At 40.1% G+C, this 17,103-nt stretch overlaps 1 protein-coding gene across 1 annotated transcript; it reads right to left on the bottom strand.

The window, feature by feature from the left end:
• Positions 1 to 4,784: 4,784 nt before the first annotated feature.
• On the bottom strand, positions 4,785 to 15,643 carry LOC147603637 (uncharacterized). The gene is made up of 8 exons (XM_086795944.1): positions 15,339 to 15,643; positions 15,070 to 15,239; positions 14,598 to 14,846; positions 14,294 to 14,382; positions 12,085 to 12,391; positions 11,932 to 12,012; positions 11,591 to 11,855; positions 4,785 to 6,274 (listed from the first exon to the last, which is right to left on the bottom strand). Exons 1-8 carry the CDS (start codon positions 15,532 to 15,534, stop codon positions 4,929 to 4,931), a joined length of 2,703 nt encoding a protein of 900 aa, XP_086652070.1. The 5' UTR covers positions 15,535 to 15,643; the 3' UTR covers positions 4,785 to 4,928.
• Positions 15,644 to 17,103: the final 1,460 nt, after the last annotated feature.

The following is a 17,103-nucleotide window of genomic DNA, read 5'->3' as shown; positions in this document are numbered from 1 at the left end:
GGAAGGGGCTACCTTACCACTTCTTCTCTGCTGGGCAGCAATAAATGCCTGATCAACTACACGCTGCCTAGCCCTGTTTTGCCTGGACTGCGCTTCTTGCAAGAGCTTGTTGACTGAATTATCATACTAATTGATAACATCAGGTCTGTCCTCAGTAACAAGTCTCCACATAGAAGCAAAAAGTCTGATATGAGTCAGGTAAAGCATCAAGAATAGTCTGCACAAGAGAATGATCAGGAATAATCTCACTTACAAAAATCAACTGTTCCTTGAGATTTTTAATCTCAGCAAGAAAAACATTCATGTAATCATCTTCTTGCATAATCTTCGATTCTAGCTCTTTACACAGGTAAGAGATTTTGGCCTCGTTACGACCTGCATACAAACCAGCTAGAATATCCCAAGCCTGTTTTATTGTTTTAGCTGAACGAATATGTGGGGTGATGTTACGTTTGACAGAAAGTGCAATCAAGGCATGAGTCTGCGCATCTTTACCATCCCAACGAGCTTGTTCAGCAGTGGGTAAAACAGCAGCAACAGTAGAGCTGCTAGAACCTGCAACATCCTCAACAGATCCTACATCCACAGAACCTGGACATACATCCATACCCTGCACAATGTTCCACACTCCTTTTGCAACCAAAACATGCTGCATCATGTATGCCCAAAGTGGGTAGTTCCTGTCTCCATCCAGCACAGTAGATAACATGCGAAATACATCATTGATGTTATCAGCCATGGCCACTGACTGAAACTGATGCAAAAGCTACCTGTAATGAAGCAAAGACTGAACAGAAAACAACTCGTGTTATGTAGCACGGTCCACAATAGAATACGTAGGCCTGTTTTGCAGAAAATTGCACTGTCAATTTTTGCACAAAATGACGAAAACACCTGTGCAGAACTTGAAATGCAAAACGGAGCCCGAAACGACCTCAGATGCAATTTCTAAGAACGCTAAGCCTTACGAGCTTATTTGTAGAGTATAGGGACCTGCAAGCGCTCGTGAAAGCTCACCTCAATCGGAGAATGTGAGTCGGAGGGTGCCGGCGGCGTAGCCCTGGGAGCCGATGCCTGCTCTGATACCAATTATTGGAATTAGGGTTGCAGGAAAGCACATAAAGCTAGGAGAAGAAGAAGCAAGAATGCACATAACACAAAGTGTATTAGATTTTGTCAATGTACAAAAGATAAGTTAGCCCTAGAATGATGGGCGTATAGACAAGCCGGAAAAAAAAACCTCCTAAAGAGGAAAAAAGTGCCCCGACGGTTCCTAGTGTGTTCACACACATCACTGCCTATACAAATAGTCTTTTACAACGAGGCTTATGCATAAACCTCTTTCTAAATAGTCTTTTGGAAAGAGGCTTATGCATAAGCCTCATGCAAAGAGTTTTATGCGAATAGCCTTTTTTCATTATTATTATGCATAAGCCTCATTGTTACAAGAGGCTTTATGCATAAGCCTCATAAAAAGAGGCTATTTATATAGGCCTCTTTGCATGAGAATTATGCATTAGCCTATTTGCATAAGGCTTATGCATTATTACAAGAGGCTTTACAAGAAGCTTATGTATTAGCCTCTTTGCAAGAGGCTACGCATTATTGCATAGCCTTATGCATAAGCTAAGAATAAAGATTAAGCTCTTATGCATAGCCTTATGCATAAGCTAAGAATAAAGATTAAGCTCTTATGCATAGAGAATGAGCTCTTATGCATAAGTCTCTATTGCAAGAGGCTTAAGCTTAAAAGCATAGCTCTTATGCATAAGCTAAGAATAGAGGTTAAGCTCTTATGCATAAGAGCTTAAGAGCTCTTAAGCTCTATGCATAGAGAAACATTTGCATGAAATCAAATCCCAGGTACCTGGAAGTAAAACATTTGTATGAGAAAAGCAAAAAGCATAAGCAAAAAGACATTAGGGTTAGAGTTTGGTGACCAACATTTGTAGGGTTTACTTGGGGGTGGTAAGCTTGATAGGATGGTAGCTCTTATGTAAAGTCTAAACTAAAAAAATAAAAGAAAATATAGAGCATTAGATTATAATAGATAAAGAGTAAAGAGATTATGCATGTGTTTAAGGTTTACCTTGAGGAGTACCTTGTTTATTACTTGTTGGTCTTCTAATTTGAAGCTTGTCTAAACACTTCAATCAAGACAACCTACAAAAAAATCACAACACATAAAAATATATAAAAATTAGTAATCAAAAATATATATAAAAAGGACCTTGATTCTTTTCTTACCCATTTAGAAAGATAGATAGTAGAGGAGGAGGAGATACCAAAAGAGAGAGAAAAATCACAAACCTATTAAAAAAGTACACTAAGTATTCTAAAAAAAATAAAAATGAAGCAAAACAATATAGATCTGTAAAAGATTGTGAAAGAGGAGGTGATTGGTAAAAAAAGATGAAGTCTATTATTGTAAGGAGAGAGTAAGGGAGAAAGAGGGCGCTATAGCTTGCAAGGAAGGAGAGCTCTCAGCGCTGTTTTTTCAAAAGAGTCAATGAAGTGCAAAGACATAGTATTTTCTCCCCTTTTTTTACACTATGCAGCTATAGCCGCAAGTAAAGCGGCGTGTATAGCCTCGACGTGGCTATAGTCGTGTTTTAAAAAAAAATTGATTTTCTTAAAATATATATATTTATTTATTTGCACAACTATACATGCGACTATAGCCGTGCTGATAGCCGTGTGAGTAGCCCCGTATACATAGCTATGCATAGAAGAATTATATTTCTCTCACTTAGCTAGCCGCGCCATGCGGCTACGTTGCACGGCTATGCTCTCATTCTGTTGTTGTGTGTACGATCATCAGATGTTGTCAAGGTATTTCTTCAACAGAATGCATATGAGACCAATGTGGGTGCTTCAGAAATGGTTTGCACTACAAATGTTGTCTACAAGGAAGTTTTACAATTAGCAACAAGAATAACTTAGAAGGTACTTGTTTAGAAGGTATTTGTTTAGGTGATAAAGTTAGGTGCATATTTGCATTTATGTTGGTGTATATTATGTATGTGTACGACGTGGTTGTTGGTAATTTGTTATTTTATTTAACTAGGATAAATTATGTCTACTGGTACTTTCTCATTGGATATGCGGTGCCGTGACATTCCAAGTTAATATTATTTTTCTAGCCTTTTCTATTTCTTTTCTATTTTAAGTTTTTAAATCTTTCTTTTAAGTTTTAAACTTGGTATAGTACAGTGCCATCATCTTGGTTCACACCTATTACTTGCGATAATGTAGTGTTTATTGCGCAGTTTGCCCTTGAGAATGAGTATGTAATTTTTATACAAATCATTAGTGGTTAAATCATGTGAATGTTCTTATTTATAAAATTTTGACATTTTGACTATGAATTAGGATAATACCACCTTGAGACCGTTTTATGGTGTGAGTATATGAGCTGGCCTTTTAGATGTATGGGATAGGTGTTTCTAAGGAGGATTGCGGTGTTTATGAATATAAAAGGGAGGTCATTTTCGGGAGTCCTAGGGATGGCTACTACGATACAGGGATGCCATCTTTTGTAGGTTATTTGATTCCTGACGCATGTCATGAAAAGAAGATTTCATTAATACATTATGAGTTTTTTGTGGTGTCTATGTGACAATTGGGACAAGGGCTTCTTATATTGGTAGTAATGGTTTTTTTATTAGGTCATCTATTTTAATAATATTCTTTCAATGGTTTTTTAATTATACAAATTATATTGTATTAATATCTCTTTTTATGTGTAGGTCCACTTCCTCTTCCTATTGGAGATGGTGATTTGGAATCTCCGACTTATGTGGCAGAGCGCTATGTTATGCGCAATGTTCATTGCCGTTCCAATCGTCATTGCAAACGTCGATGATTGGATTAGGGTTCTAGGAACTAGATCCATTAGTCTTCTTTTTCTGGGAGCCTTTTTTTCTACAATAATATCTTTGTATATATTGCAACTTTGTTTTATGACACATCTTTGTATATGTGTTATGTTAGTTGCAACATGTTAGAGTTTTGAAATAGTATTTATTACATTTGAAAAAGCATAAGAATAAGAATATAATATGCTTAGCATTGTAGAAGAGCATGGGATTATAATAGTAATCATAATTGTTTAATGTTCATATTTACCACGTGATAAAAATGAAAAAAAAAGAGGGAAAAAAAGTAAGATGCCATGTATGAACCCGAGAGAGAAAGAGGGAGGTCCACAATAAATATTTCAACCATTCTAGGTGGTAGAGAGAGATAAATGAAAAATTGATGTCCATACGAGAATTTGAATTTGCGATTGCCATGTATTGTGTGTGTTCTTTTCATTGCTAATTATACCCAGGTGTGTGGATGCTATGTTGCATAAACAGTAACTTCAGCCTTCAACACAAATTTGAGTCTTCCAAGTATTACTCTCTCTCTCTCTCTCTCAAAGCCTGTGTTATCATTAAGTCCCTCTTTGCACAACTATGGCTAGTTGTTTATGCCGCATCAAAAGCAAGACCCGTCAAATTTAAGAAGTTTCAATGCACAAATTTAAGAACTTCCAATGTACTATTGTGTAAAATTTTGTGTCCATCTGAAGACGGGTTGAGGCTACTTGTTAGTTCACAGATGAAGAGATTTTGAGGGTGCTCATGTTGTACCTAGTTTAAAAAGATTAGAAGAAAAGTTGTTTAAACTTTCTTGCGGCCAACTTGTAGCTAGTGTTTATGTAATGTTTCTTATAAAATAATAATATTGTGGCATTTCACCAAAACTAAAAATAAAACTGCATGAAGTATTTTCAAAGGTAGGCCAATAAAAATGAAATTGCATTCAGTGGACGATAATCCAAATAAACTACAAAATAATTATTAAAATGGGCTTTACACACAGTACCGAAGGGGGAAACGCCTAGATGAGATCTTCATTCTCGTCCATGGTTTTGAATGGAACTAATCTGTGCGCTTGCCGCTACTATCAAAGACAAACAGATCTTGGCCAAAGTTGAGGCGCACCTTCTCTTTTGGGCTATTTAAACCTATGATAGGGCGGAAAGCGCACGACATCTGCATCTTGTGCTGGCCGACCAAAACACCATTTTTGACGAAGAATATGACATGGGAATCATTGTCAATACCAGCGCCCACAGTGTCACCGGCGGAGAAGGTTGGCCCAAACTTCTTGCCAGAGCCTTTGCCAGAAAACAGCATACCGTCGTCTCCATGGTAACCACAAGAGTTGGGGTACCAACCGGGGTGCTCGTCGGCTCGGAAGTCATTTTGACGCGTGAAGCCTATGGCGATGGACCCACGCTTGACGCTGTTTACTACGGTGAGCTCGAAGTAGTAGTTGTCATATGAACGAAAGCATGCGACGTGGTCTGCTTGAAGTGCTGCAACGCGAAGCTCAGAACGACGGCCGACGTAGCAAGCTGTGAGCCCATCGGGGGTGAGGTTTACTAATTTGGAGGATGAAGGGCTAACGACGAGCCTTGATGGCCGTGCCTCCGCATGAAAATTCAAGCCACTAAAATCCACTTTTACCTGGCTGTTTAACGAGCCCAGGCCCACCACCGGTGTTACTACACCCGTGAGTGTATTGCTGACCGTGGCGATGAGAACCCCGTTTTTGACGAAGAAAATCTCGTTGTTGCCATGGTGGATGCCAGCTCCCATTGTATCGCCCTCCACAGCAACGGCTCCGAAGGGTGTTCCCTCCGCATCACCGGCCTGGTATAGCTTGCCATCATCCCCACGGTAACCACAGGAGTTGTTGTACAACCCTGGCATCTTATCCTTGCAGAAGCTGCTTGTGCCGGTAAAACCAAGAGCTACTAACCCATTATGCCCTGGATCCGCTACCGTGATCTCGAAGTAGAAGAGCGCCGTCCGCATCGGCACCGGCTTGTCTGCCATTATGGCGCCAATGACTGAGCACCTAGTGCCGCCATCCGCAGGTGCCCTGAGACGCAGTGAGAGACCATTGGTGGACAAGTGAAGCACGTTTGGATCGCAGGTAGTGCTTTCCAGGCGACTGGGAAGAGGCTCTTCCATGAAGCCACGGCGGTCGTGGCCAAAGTTGAGCTTTACTTTGGCTCCGTAGTTCCGCAGTACGACGGTAGGGTAATCATCCCGCTCCCTTATTTGCCACATCTCCCCGTAATCCTCATAGAGATCGAGTGCTGGAAATTGAGTCATCGATGCAGAGAAGTCGGAGTCGTGAACTGCAGTTATCTGCTCTGCCGAACTCTGTCCAGCTTCCATATTTTGTACGAGTTCACTTTCCACGATGTTGTTGCCTGCCATTAAACAGTCAACGAATCACCACCGTCGTCATGAAATTTTTGCAAACATGACACTTGAGGTGTAACAAGCATAGAAAACACTACTAGTCTAACCTTTTTCTTAAATTTGGTTTTGTGTCAAAAGATGTGAAAGCATAGAAGTATCAAATGAAGAAGTGAACTTGTTGACTGCCTTCAGAAACGTGTGGTCGAATAAATTTCCAGCTGTGTGGTTGCTTTTGTGGTATTGTATGTGGATCTCGTGTCCACAATGCATTTGTTGTTGTATGTGGCTCGTGTGTTTGTGCTTTGAAGTTTAACTTCTTTTATTTTGATAAAATGAATGGTTATGTGAATTTGTGTAGCATGGTTTTTTTTCCCATTTGATGAATTAGTATTGATGACCGTACTTAAGAAGTATCAATAAGGCATACGGTGACATACCCATGAAAAGCTGCAAACTCTTCTTATGCCTGATAGTCACTCCAGCACTCTTGACCATAGCTCACATCATAGTTACTCACGCACTCATGCTTCCTACATCAAAGTTAGGCAACTACTTTTTGACAATAGTGCCGCCTATGTTTTCTTATTGGAGATGACAAAGATTTGTGTTGTGTTCGATGTTCATCAAGCCTTGCATTAACCATGGCAACCACCTATCCATCATCGGGAAAGAGTTGCCACACTTTGATTTTGGTTATATATATGACTGATATTCACAAAGAAATGGATTATGGATACATATTAGTGTGGTTGCTATCATGCATCTATGATAATATGCTAATCTAGCGTATAAGTACAGGTTCAAGTTGGCAGGGAGTTTGGAACCTTGGGAATCTAGCAAAGTACATACCAACAACATGCCCACTAGGTCATGCTTTCTTACCTTAGGGAATTTACATATCTTCCCTACAAAACTCGGATTGTTCGTTGAGTACTATAAACTTTTTTGCTTTTAAGCGTATGTGTGTGTTGGGTGGGGGGTAGATGGGGTATAGTCAAAATCCATGAGCATGGGTTGGGAAGACCTCCTGTTAACAAAATCAAGTCCAACAAGTTCAACTAGGGTCCCCGGGAGATTTGTAAAATGGGCAGCGGGAGGTCGGCCCCTCAAAGCAGCCCCACCACACCAAGGTATTTCCAAAAGCTAGCAATCCAGCACAGGATAGATAAATTAGCATGCAATAGCGAAAGGTTTTATGACCTTTATAATATGAGGGCAAAAAGTTCTCGGCAGCTTGGAAGCGTCCCCACCACACAATAACACTCCAGCCGAGGGTTGATAAATTATGAAAGGTTTAATAATCTTTAAACTATGAAGTCTTTTTGGACCGGTTTTCATGAGATTGAAATTTCAAAATTGGTTGAAATATGCATAGCAATTACTAAAGAATTGGACAAAAACTAACACAGATTTCTGGATTGTGATTTACACATAGGTTGAGCTTAGTGCTAAGTTATAAGTGGTTGCTAACGAGTTCAAACATTGAGTGCTGTGGAATTGGTTATCTTTGAACTGAGTAGTGTGGAAAGTGGACCTTAGGTTGGCCTTCTCCATTGCATGTGTATGACAGGTACAACAGTTGATCCTTTTCTTTGGTCAGAGAATGATGGCCAATCCTCAAGGACCAAGGTGACTTAAAGAGTGATCATTTAGCCCTAGCACCGAGGAGGTCTAGGCATCATCGATCCATCTATTTAGAGCATGGCCCTATTAGGCAAGTTGACTATCCCACGCTTACTTCCAAGAGGTGAGCCTTGGAAGACCTTTCAGATATCAAGCCATAAGCCACTGCTTGGAGGCCCTTGGGTTCCTAGTGTTCGATGAAGTTTCTCGAAGGCCAGGTTTCCAATGAAAAGATAGGGGGAAGAAGGGGAGCTTGAGCTCTTGCAAGCACACACATACACAAACCCTAGAAGACAACACATAGTGATGGAAGGCTGAAAGTCTTCTTCTTCTTCTTCACGCAAAAAAGAGGTCTAGAAAAGATAAGTGATAACCAAACATAAGTACTAGAGTACTATGTACATGCGGTCCAGAATATGAACACACTAGGTAGATGAGCTGGCATGATAAGTATGCCATAACTAGGTGGGTAAACTAGGTAGTGTAGTCCAATTGTGGAATCACTGTGGTGAAGATCCGTCCGATGTCGACTACCAAATACGCCAGTCGATGTAAATGACGAATGGTTACCCAAGCATGTCGTAAGTGTCAGCTCTAGTTGAGCTTGACATCTCAACACTCCCCCTCAAGCTCAAATCTATCTCTATCATTCTAAGCATGTCACGGAATCTGAGAAGCTTCTCAGCTCCCAAGGCCTTGGTAAAAATGTTAGCAGCCTAATCCTCTGTGCTAACATACATAAGATCTATCTCACCTACCAAGACCTTCTCTCTGATGAAGAGGTAATAGACCTCAATGTGTTTGATCCGTGTATGAAACACTGGGTTCCTGGCCAATTGTATGCTACTAAGGTTGTCACAATAAATGACAACCTTCTTGTCCACATGTAGCCTCATATCTCCAAGTAGCTTACGAAGCCAAGCTACCTCACATGCTACCATTGTAGCACCCCTATACTCTACCTCTATACTTAACAAGGCAATGGTTGGTTGCTTATTGCTGCTCCATGTAATAGTAGTAGCAGCGCTCCCAAAAGAAAACATAAACCCACTGGTAGATCTTCTATCTGAGATGCTACCAGCCTAATTTGCATCTGTGTATCCATACACCTGCAGCTCTACACCAAGCTTATAAAAGAGACCATAATCAATAGTGGACCTCACATAATGTAATGTATGCCTCACACCATCCAAATGTAGCTTCCAAGGAACCTACATAAATTAACTCTCCAATCCAACTGTGTAGTTCAAATCCAGCCTGGTGATCGTCATGTAGATAAGGCTACCTACTATCTTCCTATACATAATGGCATCCTCTAAAATCTCACCTACATTGCACTCAGCTTGCCATTCTGATCCAATGGTACAGAGATGGGCTTACAACAAGCCATACCATACTTGGACAACATGTCTAATGCATACTGTCGCTATGATAGCCATATGCCCTCAGGCACCCTAATGACCTCAATCCCAAGAAAATATCTCAGCTTACCTAAGTCCATATCAAATTTCTACTTGAGGAGACTTTTCACATGCTCAACTTCCTGTTCATTGTCACCCCCAACAATCAAGTCATCCACATAGATGGTGATGACCACAATGTCCCTATCACTCTTAAGCACATAGAGTGAATGATCTACATCTACGATACAAAAGCCAATGGTGATAAGATACTTTGCGATTTTGTCATGTCATGCTCTCAGTGCCTGCTTCAAGCCATACAAGGCTTTACACAGTGCCTGCACATAGTCTGGGTTACTCAAATCCTCATAGCCAAGTGGCTAGTCCAAATACACCTCTTCTTGTAGCTCACCATGCAAGAATGCATTCTTAACATCCATTTGATGTAAAATCCAACCTTTTGACATAGCCACTACAATCACAGCTCGCACGATTGCCATCTTTGCAACAAGTGCAAATGTCTCCTCATAATCAATCCCATGTGTCTGTGCATATCCTTTGCCTACCAATCTAGCCTTGTACTTTCTTATACTTCCATCTGAGTTGTGCTTCATCTTGTCCACCCACTTACAGCCAATAGCCTTTTTTCCTTCAGGTAAAGGCACCAATTTCCATGTCTTATTTACTTCCAATGTAGCCATTTTCTCAACAATGGATTTATCCCAAAGTGTATACCCAATAGCATCCTCAAAATATGTAGGTTCAACATCCTGCATAACCTTTGCCATATATGCATAATGGCGAGCTACATAGCCATCATCATACATCAATCTCTGAACTTGTCTTTTTACCCTGTTTGACCTGCATGGTCCTGGATATGTCTATGGTGTCCTCTTAGTAGCTGCATTAGCTCTTCTCATACGAGATGTCCTAATTGTTGGAATCCCAAACTCCACATCAAGGCTCTGCTCTGAGCCACTAGACTCTTCATCTACATGTGAATGCCCTGCTGAAGCATCAGGCATACCAAGAGGTTCAACAATATTCTCTTTACCTTTATGTGATGGAACTCTTGTATTTGCAAGACTGGTATTTTGATGTAGTAGTCTGTCACTCCATGGTCTATTAGTAGACCCACTACTAGAGGACTCTCTTGGTCCACTCAATGTTTGTGATTGCTACCCTACATTATTTGCAACCATATGCTCGTGTGGATCGGCCCCAATGGAGTCTTTTACATCAACATACCAACTCCTCATCTCATCAAACACAACATCGCTGCTCACCCTCATCTCATGTGTGATAGGGTTACAACATCTATACCCTTTCTGCTTTTAAGTAAGTACCCAATGAAAATACATTTTTTAGTCTTTGGATCCAGCTTAGTTTGTAGCTCATCAGGGACATGTACATATGCAATGCATCCAATCACTTTCAAGTGTGACAAATCTAGTTTTCTACCAATGTATTTCTCCTTTGGAGTCACACCATGCACTGCTGTTGTGGGGGTCTTGTTCATGATGTAAATTACAATCTCGCAACAACTGCTTCGGCCTAATAATGATGAGGCATGCTCTTTTCAGCCATCAATGCATGAGCAACCTCTGCAATGTGCTTATTCTTCCTCTCAGCAATCCCATTTTGTTACGGAGTGTACCTGCATGTAAAGTATCTTTGAATTCCATGTTGTTTCAAGTACATAGTAAACTCATTGGAGAAGTATTCTCCCCCTCCATTTGACCTTAGGCACTTAACCTACAAACCTGTTTGCTTTTCAGCCAATATTCTAAAATTCTGAAAGTGATTGAACACTTTACTTTTCTCCTTCATAAAGTACACCTACACTTTCCTTGTGTGGTCATTAATGAATGATACATAGTAGCGACATCCTCCCATTGATGTCGTCTTGGTCGGCCTTCATACATCTGAGCGCACCACATCAAGTGCCCTCTTGCTTACATTTCTATCATGTGGAAACACATTCTTTGTTTGCTTCCTAAAGGAGGGAACATTAACATTAACCCCTCCCCTCTCCTCCCCCCCTACACCCTTCTTTCTACTCTCTTTTTTAGAGGCTGTGCAGTGTGAGCATGTATATTCAGCCTTCGGCCTGGTGAAGGATGATTTAAGACCTGGAGAGAGAGAGAGAAGCGGACCTTAGTTATAAAGTCCCTTGTTTACTCTCTATTACCCCTTCATTCTGAAAAGTGACGCTAATTTTAAAACTTTTCTCGAGCATTGGGAAATTGGGACTAGCAAGTGACATTGCATAAAGCATGCGACAAAGTCATGTTTACTGACCCGCTATTAGGAGATCCACTTGATCTCTCTTGTTACGGCACACTGTATCATCAGGAGCCCACTGCAAGACATGGTCGAGCATCATCAAAGACTCTCCAAGCCACCCAACGTCTGCAGCTTGCAAAGCTGAGTCTCTATAGGCAGAGCGCTCTGCTCTAAATTTCTCCTCTTGCTCAGGGAACCTGTGAAACAAGCGGCTGCGCACGTCAATGTCGTCTGTTGCAATGTGAAAAGGCCGTTGTGTTGGAATTAATGCTCGTGTCCACTATACGAGTGTGAACGCCCATCACGAAGTGATGCAAATGAATGGGTGCTTCTACTTCTATATAAATGTAACCAACGTCAATCGACACATTCGATAACGATTCATCAACTACGAGCGTAGCTCCTGCTTCTGCTGTGTGAGCGATGGCGTCTTCAATCTGAGTAACATCTAATTAATGCTTATCAATTAATGTTATGCTAATGATATGTTAATTAATTGTAATCGCTACCTCCTCCAAACTTCCACATGGTATCATCGCCTGCTTTTCTGGAGAGCCTGTGTGGGCCTGCATCACCTCCGCCACCTTCGCAAGCCAATCAAAATCTCTCCGCCACCTTCGCAAGCCAACCAAAATTGACCACCGCCTTCCCGCACACTGCCAAGGATCCAACAACTCCACGAACAACCTACAAGATCTCTCTTCTACTCCTGCAGTCGTACCTTCTTTCTCATTAGAGCCCGACTCCTTCCCATATTCGATGTCGTCACCTCCACTTCCGACGTCGCTTCTTACTCGCACGCGATCCCTTGCCGACCTTTACACACAAACAGACCGTCTTGAAGCCCTCCTATCTGAGCATCTTCGTGAGCCTTCTTTCGCGCATGGATGCAACCTTCCTTCGGCTTATCCCTCCGAGAACCACGTCGTCACAAGGTGAAGCTGGCCGCTATCCGTCAAATTTTTTTAATTAAATTAAAAAAAAAACAATAACCAACAACTAACAATAACTTTTTTTTTATTTTATTTTTATAAAATAACTTTAACATAGATAACTTTAACCAAGATACTTTTATTAATTATACTAAACTTTTTTTTTACTAACAATAACCATAAATTTTATTATTAAAAAAAAGCCCACAATACTTAAAAATCAATATTTTTTTTGTGAACAACCAATAGTAACAAAAAAATTAACACAAATCAATAATAACAATAAACTTTAACAAAAGTTAATATTTTATTTGTAAGCAATAAAAATAATTTTATTTAATAATTTACTCACATCATGAACATGCCTAAATATTCAGGCTATTCATGAGCGCAAACATGCCTACTCTTTCAGGCTATTTGCGTGCACACATAACATTTTATACAAAAATGATAAAAACTTTTCAAATAATAATAATAGTGATTAAAAGCAACAAACAAACAAATAAACAACACAAATGGGCAAAGACCCACAAAAAGGCAAAGACCTACCAATGGGCAGTGACCCGTAAAAAGACCCAAAGAGGTCCGTCCTACAATGGATACTAATATAAGACCTAGGCAAACAAATAAGCCCAAAAGTTAGCCCAAAGAGGCATCAACCCGTTGGAGTGTTGGCCACACCCACGAGGTATGATATTAAAACAAAATTATGGGTGATATGATCGTCCACCCTAAACGCCCAAAGTGGCATGAAACAACAACCCAAACAAAGAATTGTGAATCCCCAAGAGGGAAACAACTATGCCCAAAGAGGCAATTGAGCCCATTGGAGTGTCTACAGCATCCATGAGGCCAAAATTAAACATGGTCTTCGACAAGCTGAAAACGAATCAGCCTCTGAGCGATGACAAATTAAACTTAATTGTACATACACACTTGTAAATAACATCATATCACATATATATTTTGATAATTCAACTCATACTCATATATTAATTTCTCTTTTGACATGTACCCAATGCAATACTTGGAATTCCACTACTCGACTTGAGGGGGAGAATACGGATGGCAAGTCTGAGAGTGGAAGAACTTGTGTTTCGACATCATATCGAAACACACATGTTGCAGTTACTACCAAGCACAATGTCTCAACATCATATTGGAACATGTGTCTTGTGGTTGTCAAGGAGATCAACTTCGACAAAAAGCATATCGAGATAATCACAAAACAAATGCCTTGTGATTACCAAAGCAGTTATATCATCATCGACTCATGATGTAAAGATATATAGCATTACACATGAATTCATAATGCATACATCACATTTCATCATTCACCCTCATGCGGACATTCGCATTAAGGGGGAGTGTTGGAATTAATGCTCGTGTCCACTATACGAGTGTGAACGCCCATCACGAAGTGATGCAAATGAATGGGTGCTTCTACTTCTATATAAATGTAACCAACGTCAATCGACACATTCGATAACGATTCATCAACTACGAGCGTAGCTCCTGCTTCTGCTGTGTGAGCGATGGCGTCTTCAATCTGAGTAACATCTAATTAATGCTTATCAATTAATGTTATGCTAATGATATGTTAATTAATTGTAATCGCTACCTCCTCCAAACTTCCACACGTTGGTCTTCCGGTGTGAAAGGGCTTCTGGCCATATCAGGAGCGTTTCGTAGTATAGTCCACCTATCATAGGTATGACCATCCGTTGCCTTCACAGGGTCACACATTTTCTCCCAAGTGATCGGATCGTGGTACCACTTAAGTCACTGCGAGCCACTGCCTTTACTGGCATTTCCCTTTGAGCTGCTGCCTTCTTCCTTAATTTCCTTCGATATGCCCTCCAACCCTGCCAAAACCTGTTCCCAAGATCATCAAAAATAAGTCAGCTCTGCATGCCTTGATCAGGTATCCAAATCAATCTCACAGCTGCAAGAGTAGCCTCATAAGTGAACCACTCAAGCGAATGCATGCATCTCTGTATGTTTTTTAGACAAATCATGCACAAGTAAACAAAGTAATGATGTTGCAGCAAAATGATATCTATGGTCTTTAGGTGAGTTCAGGATTGCACATCTGCAAAGAACTTCTCTGCTTCGCTTGTCTGTGGCTCTGTTTTGCGTATAGTCAACATGGCATTCTCGATCCTTTCTCCGTGGGACTTCAATGCCACCATCACCGGTTGCAGCGCTTGCTTCAATTCATTGCGAAGTACTTCCTGCACGTTCTTCTTCACAGAGCCAGAGAGCTCCATCAACTTTGTGTTCACATTTAGCATGGCTTCTTGAAACGCATCTTGTTCCTGTTTGCTTTCGATTACCACCTGGCATGTAACGCAAAACCTAATTTAATAACTGGAGTTATAATTAATGACCTTCTAAAGGTCAACACTCGTTGCTGCACCCAATCATCTTCTTTTAGATTAGCATGGTATGATGCCAAATTACACTTATTATGGCAATTATCAAGTAACCTTCCAAATATTCATCTAGCTTGGCCTGTAAAGATAAAGCATGCGTATTATGCTGCAAAATAAAACTACGTACGTCCAATGTGGCGAATAAGAGCCTGCTCTGGAAGGATGTCATGACACATTCACGAAGGGCTTGTATTTTGGATTGTGTCTTATTCGCATCCCAAACGGATCGAATGAAGCCCTTGTTAAGGATTTTCTTAGCAACCACATCAGCATTCTTTAAGTCCTTCTGCAAGGCGTCTGCCCAACTCAAAAGAAGAATCAATCTTATCGATACAAGCCCCACCTAGTATGATCTGGACTAGTACATGAAGTATCATTTTGGCACGGGCTGCTTACCTAAAGACCAAGCAGTGCTATTGCTGGAGCCGATCGCCTTTTTTTGGAGCTCGCGGATGTTTTCCTTCAGTTCTTTCACGAATTGCTTCAGCTCCTTCAACACAGCGACATTCTGCTTTCTCTGATGCCACAGGTCTATGGCCTGGAACATTTTTGAGAGCAGTCCATTGCCCAGCGCCACTACAGCTGCCAACATATTGGTAACAAACCCTAATGCACAAACTGAGAGAAAAGTCCACCCAATACAAACCCAGCTCGCGAACAGGAACGCTTCAAGTCTTCAATTATATTTCAATGGTTTTTCCAAAGCGCGTTTCTAAACGCGGGGTGATTTGGATGATCTCGGAGTTCCGAATACTATCTTTCTTGTTAATATAATCTCTGCCTTTATTTAAAAAAATAAAAATAAACGTGGGTGTGAGGTGGCCGGAGGATGGTCACAATCATAGTTTCTTTTTGACCCGCATTTTGAGAAGTGAAAAAAAACAACTATGAGTCTATGACTCCATTTAATGGTTGTCTTCACGTATTTTGTAACCAAAGTGTTGTGGATTCCTTTTGGAAAATCTATTATAATGCTTGAGTGTTACCCCTAAAATTGAAGATGTAACTCATTGATATTATAGTTGAAATTGGTTAAGGACTAAACATGGGGTCATGACTCACGGGTGTTGACTAGCATTGAGAAAGCCATATACTTTCTCTCTCTCTCACTCACTCACATGTATGTACATATGTAAGAACACTCACTCACATGTATGTACATATGTAAGAACGTATTTATGTAGGTATGTGTGTGGGTACGTACATACAAATGTATGAATGTATGCACACACACACATACTCCCTTTCTATTATCTCTCCATATCACACACATATTCTCTCTATATTAACACTTTTTTTTACTATAACTTTGAATAGCCCAAAAATGAGATAAAACTATGGTTTTAAAAGTATACAAGTTTCTCTCCAATTTTGATGGAAAGTAAATGCCCAAAAAAGGACCGTCTTCAATTGGTTAGAGGGATTTGTCTATAGTCTTCAATTAGCTAGACGTATTTGTCTATAGTTTATATACATACATAAAAAAATTAAAAACATGAAAAAAAATATGAAAGTTTATAGATATATAAAGGTATGAAAGTTTATACACATACCTACAAAATTTAGAGGTATTTATCTAAAGTTTATATACATACATAAAAAAATAGAAACATGAAAAAAGATATGAAAGTTTAAAGAATATGAACATGTGCTGCTGACTATATTTCCTAAGAAAAAACAAAACCCATGTTCAACCATTAAAAAAAAAAAGGAAACGTTGGAGCTCTCACAAAGAACATGAACATGTGCTGCTGACTATATTTCCTAAGAAAAAACAAAACCCATGTTCAACCATTAAAAAAAAAAAGGAAACGTTGGAGCTCTCACCTAAGTTGAATGTTGGAGCTTTCACGTAAGTATGTTACAAAGTGCTCTGCAAAAAAGAAGTAACCTCAATATTCTCTCTCTACATAACACATTAAAAAAAGCCTAAAAAAAGCAAGTTACAAAGTATACCACCTTACTTGCAGGAGGCAGCAGCAACATGGAAAGTAGAAGAAGAGGAGGGGAAAAAGAGAGACCGATTGTTGCAACGAGGCTTGCAATTGCTTTTTTGAAATTCAAATACCTCTTTTTTCTATGCTTTAAATAAATGCTCATAAAATATTTTAAACTCCCCACATTCCCTCTCTTTGCCATGTGTAAGGGCCAGGCCTTAAAA

The sequence above is a fragment of the Cibotium barometz genome, chromosome 63 (assembly GCF_041138505.1).
Source record: "Cibotium barometz isolate CiBa-2024 chromosome 63, ASM4113850v1, whole genome shotgun sequence".
Taxonomy (NCBI): Eukaryota; Viridiplantae; Streptophyta; class Polypodiopsida; order Cyatheales; family Cibotiaceae; genus Cibotium; species Cibotium barometz.
The sequence above is the reverse complement of the archived record's forward strand: the minus strand, read 5'-3'. Positions and strand labels throughout refer to the sequence as shown.

Coding starts and splice junctions, on each gene's coding strand:
- LOC147603637 (XM_086795944.1), bottom strand. CDS start 15,534: ATGTTGGCAGCTGTAGTGGCGCTGGGCAATGGACTGCTCTCAAAAATG. Junction 12,392..14,293: donor AGTAAAGGCAGTGGCTCGCA/GTGACTTAAGTG, acceptor TTGTGTGTAAAG/GTCGGCAAGGGATCGCGTGC. Junction 6,275..11,590: donor AGTGGATCTCCTAATAGCGG/GTCAGTAAACAT, acceptor GTTTAATGGCAG/GCAACAACATCGTGGAAAGT.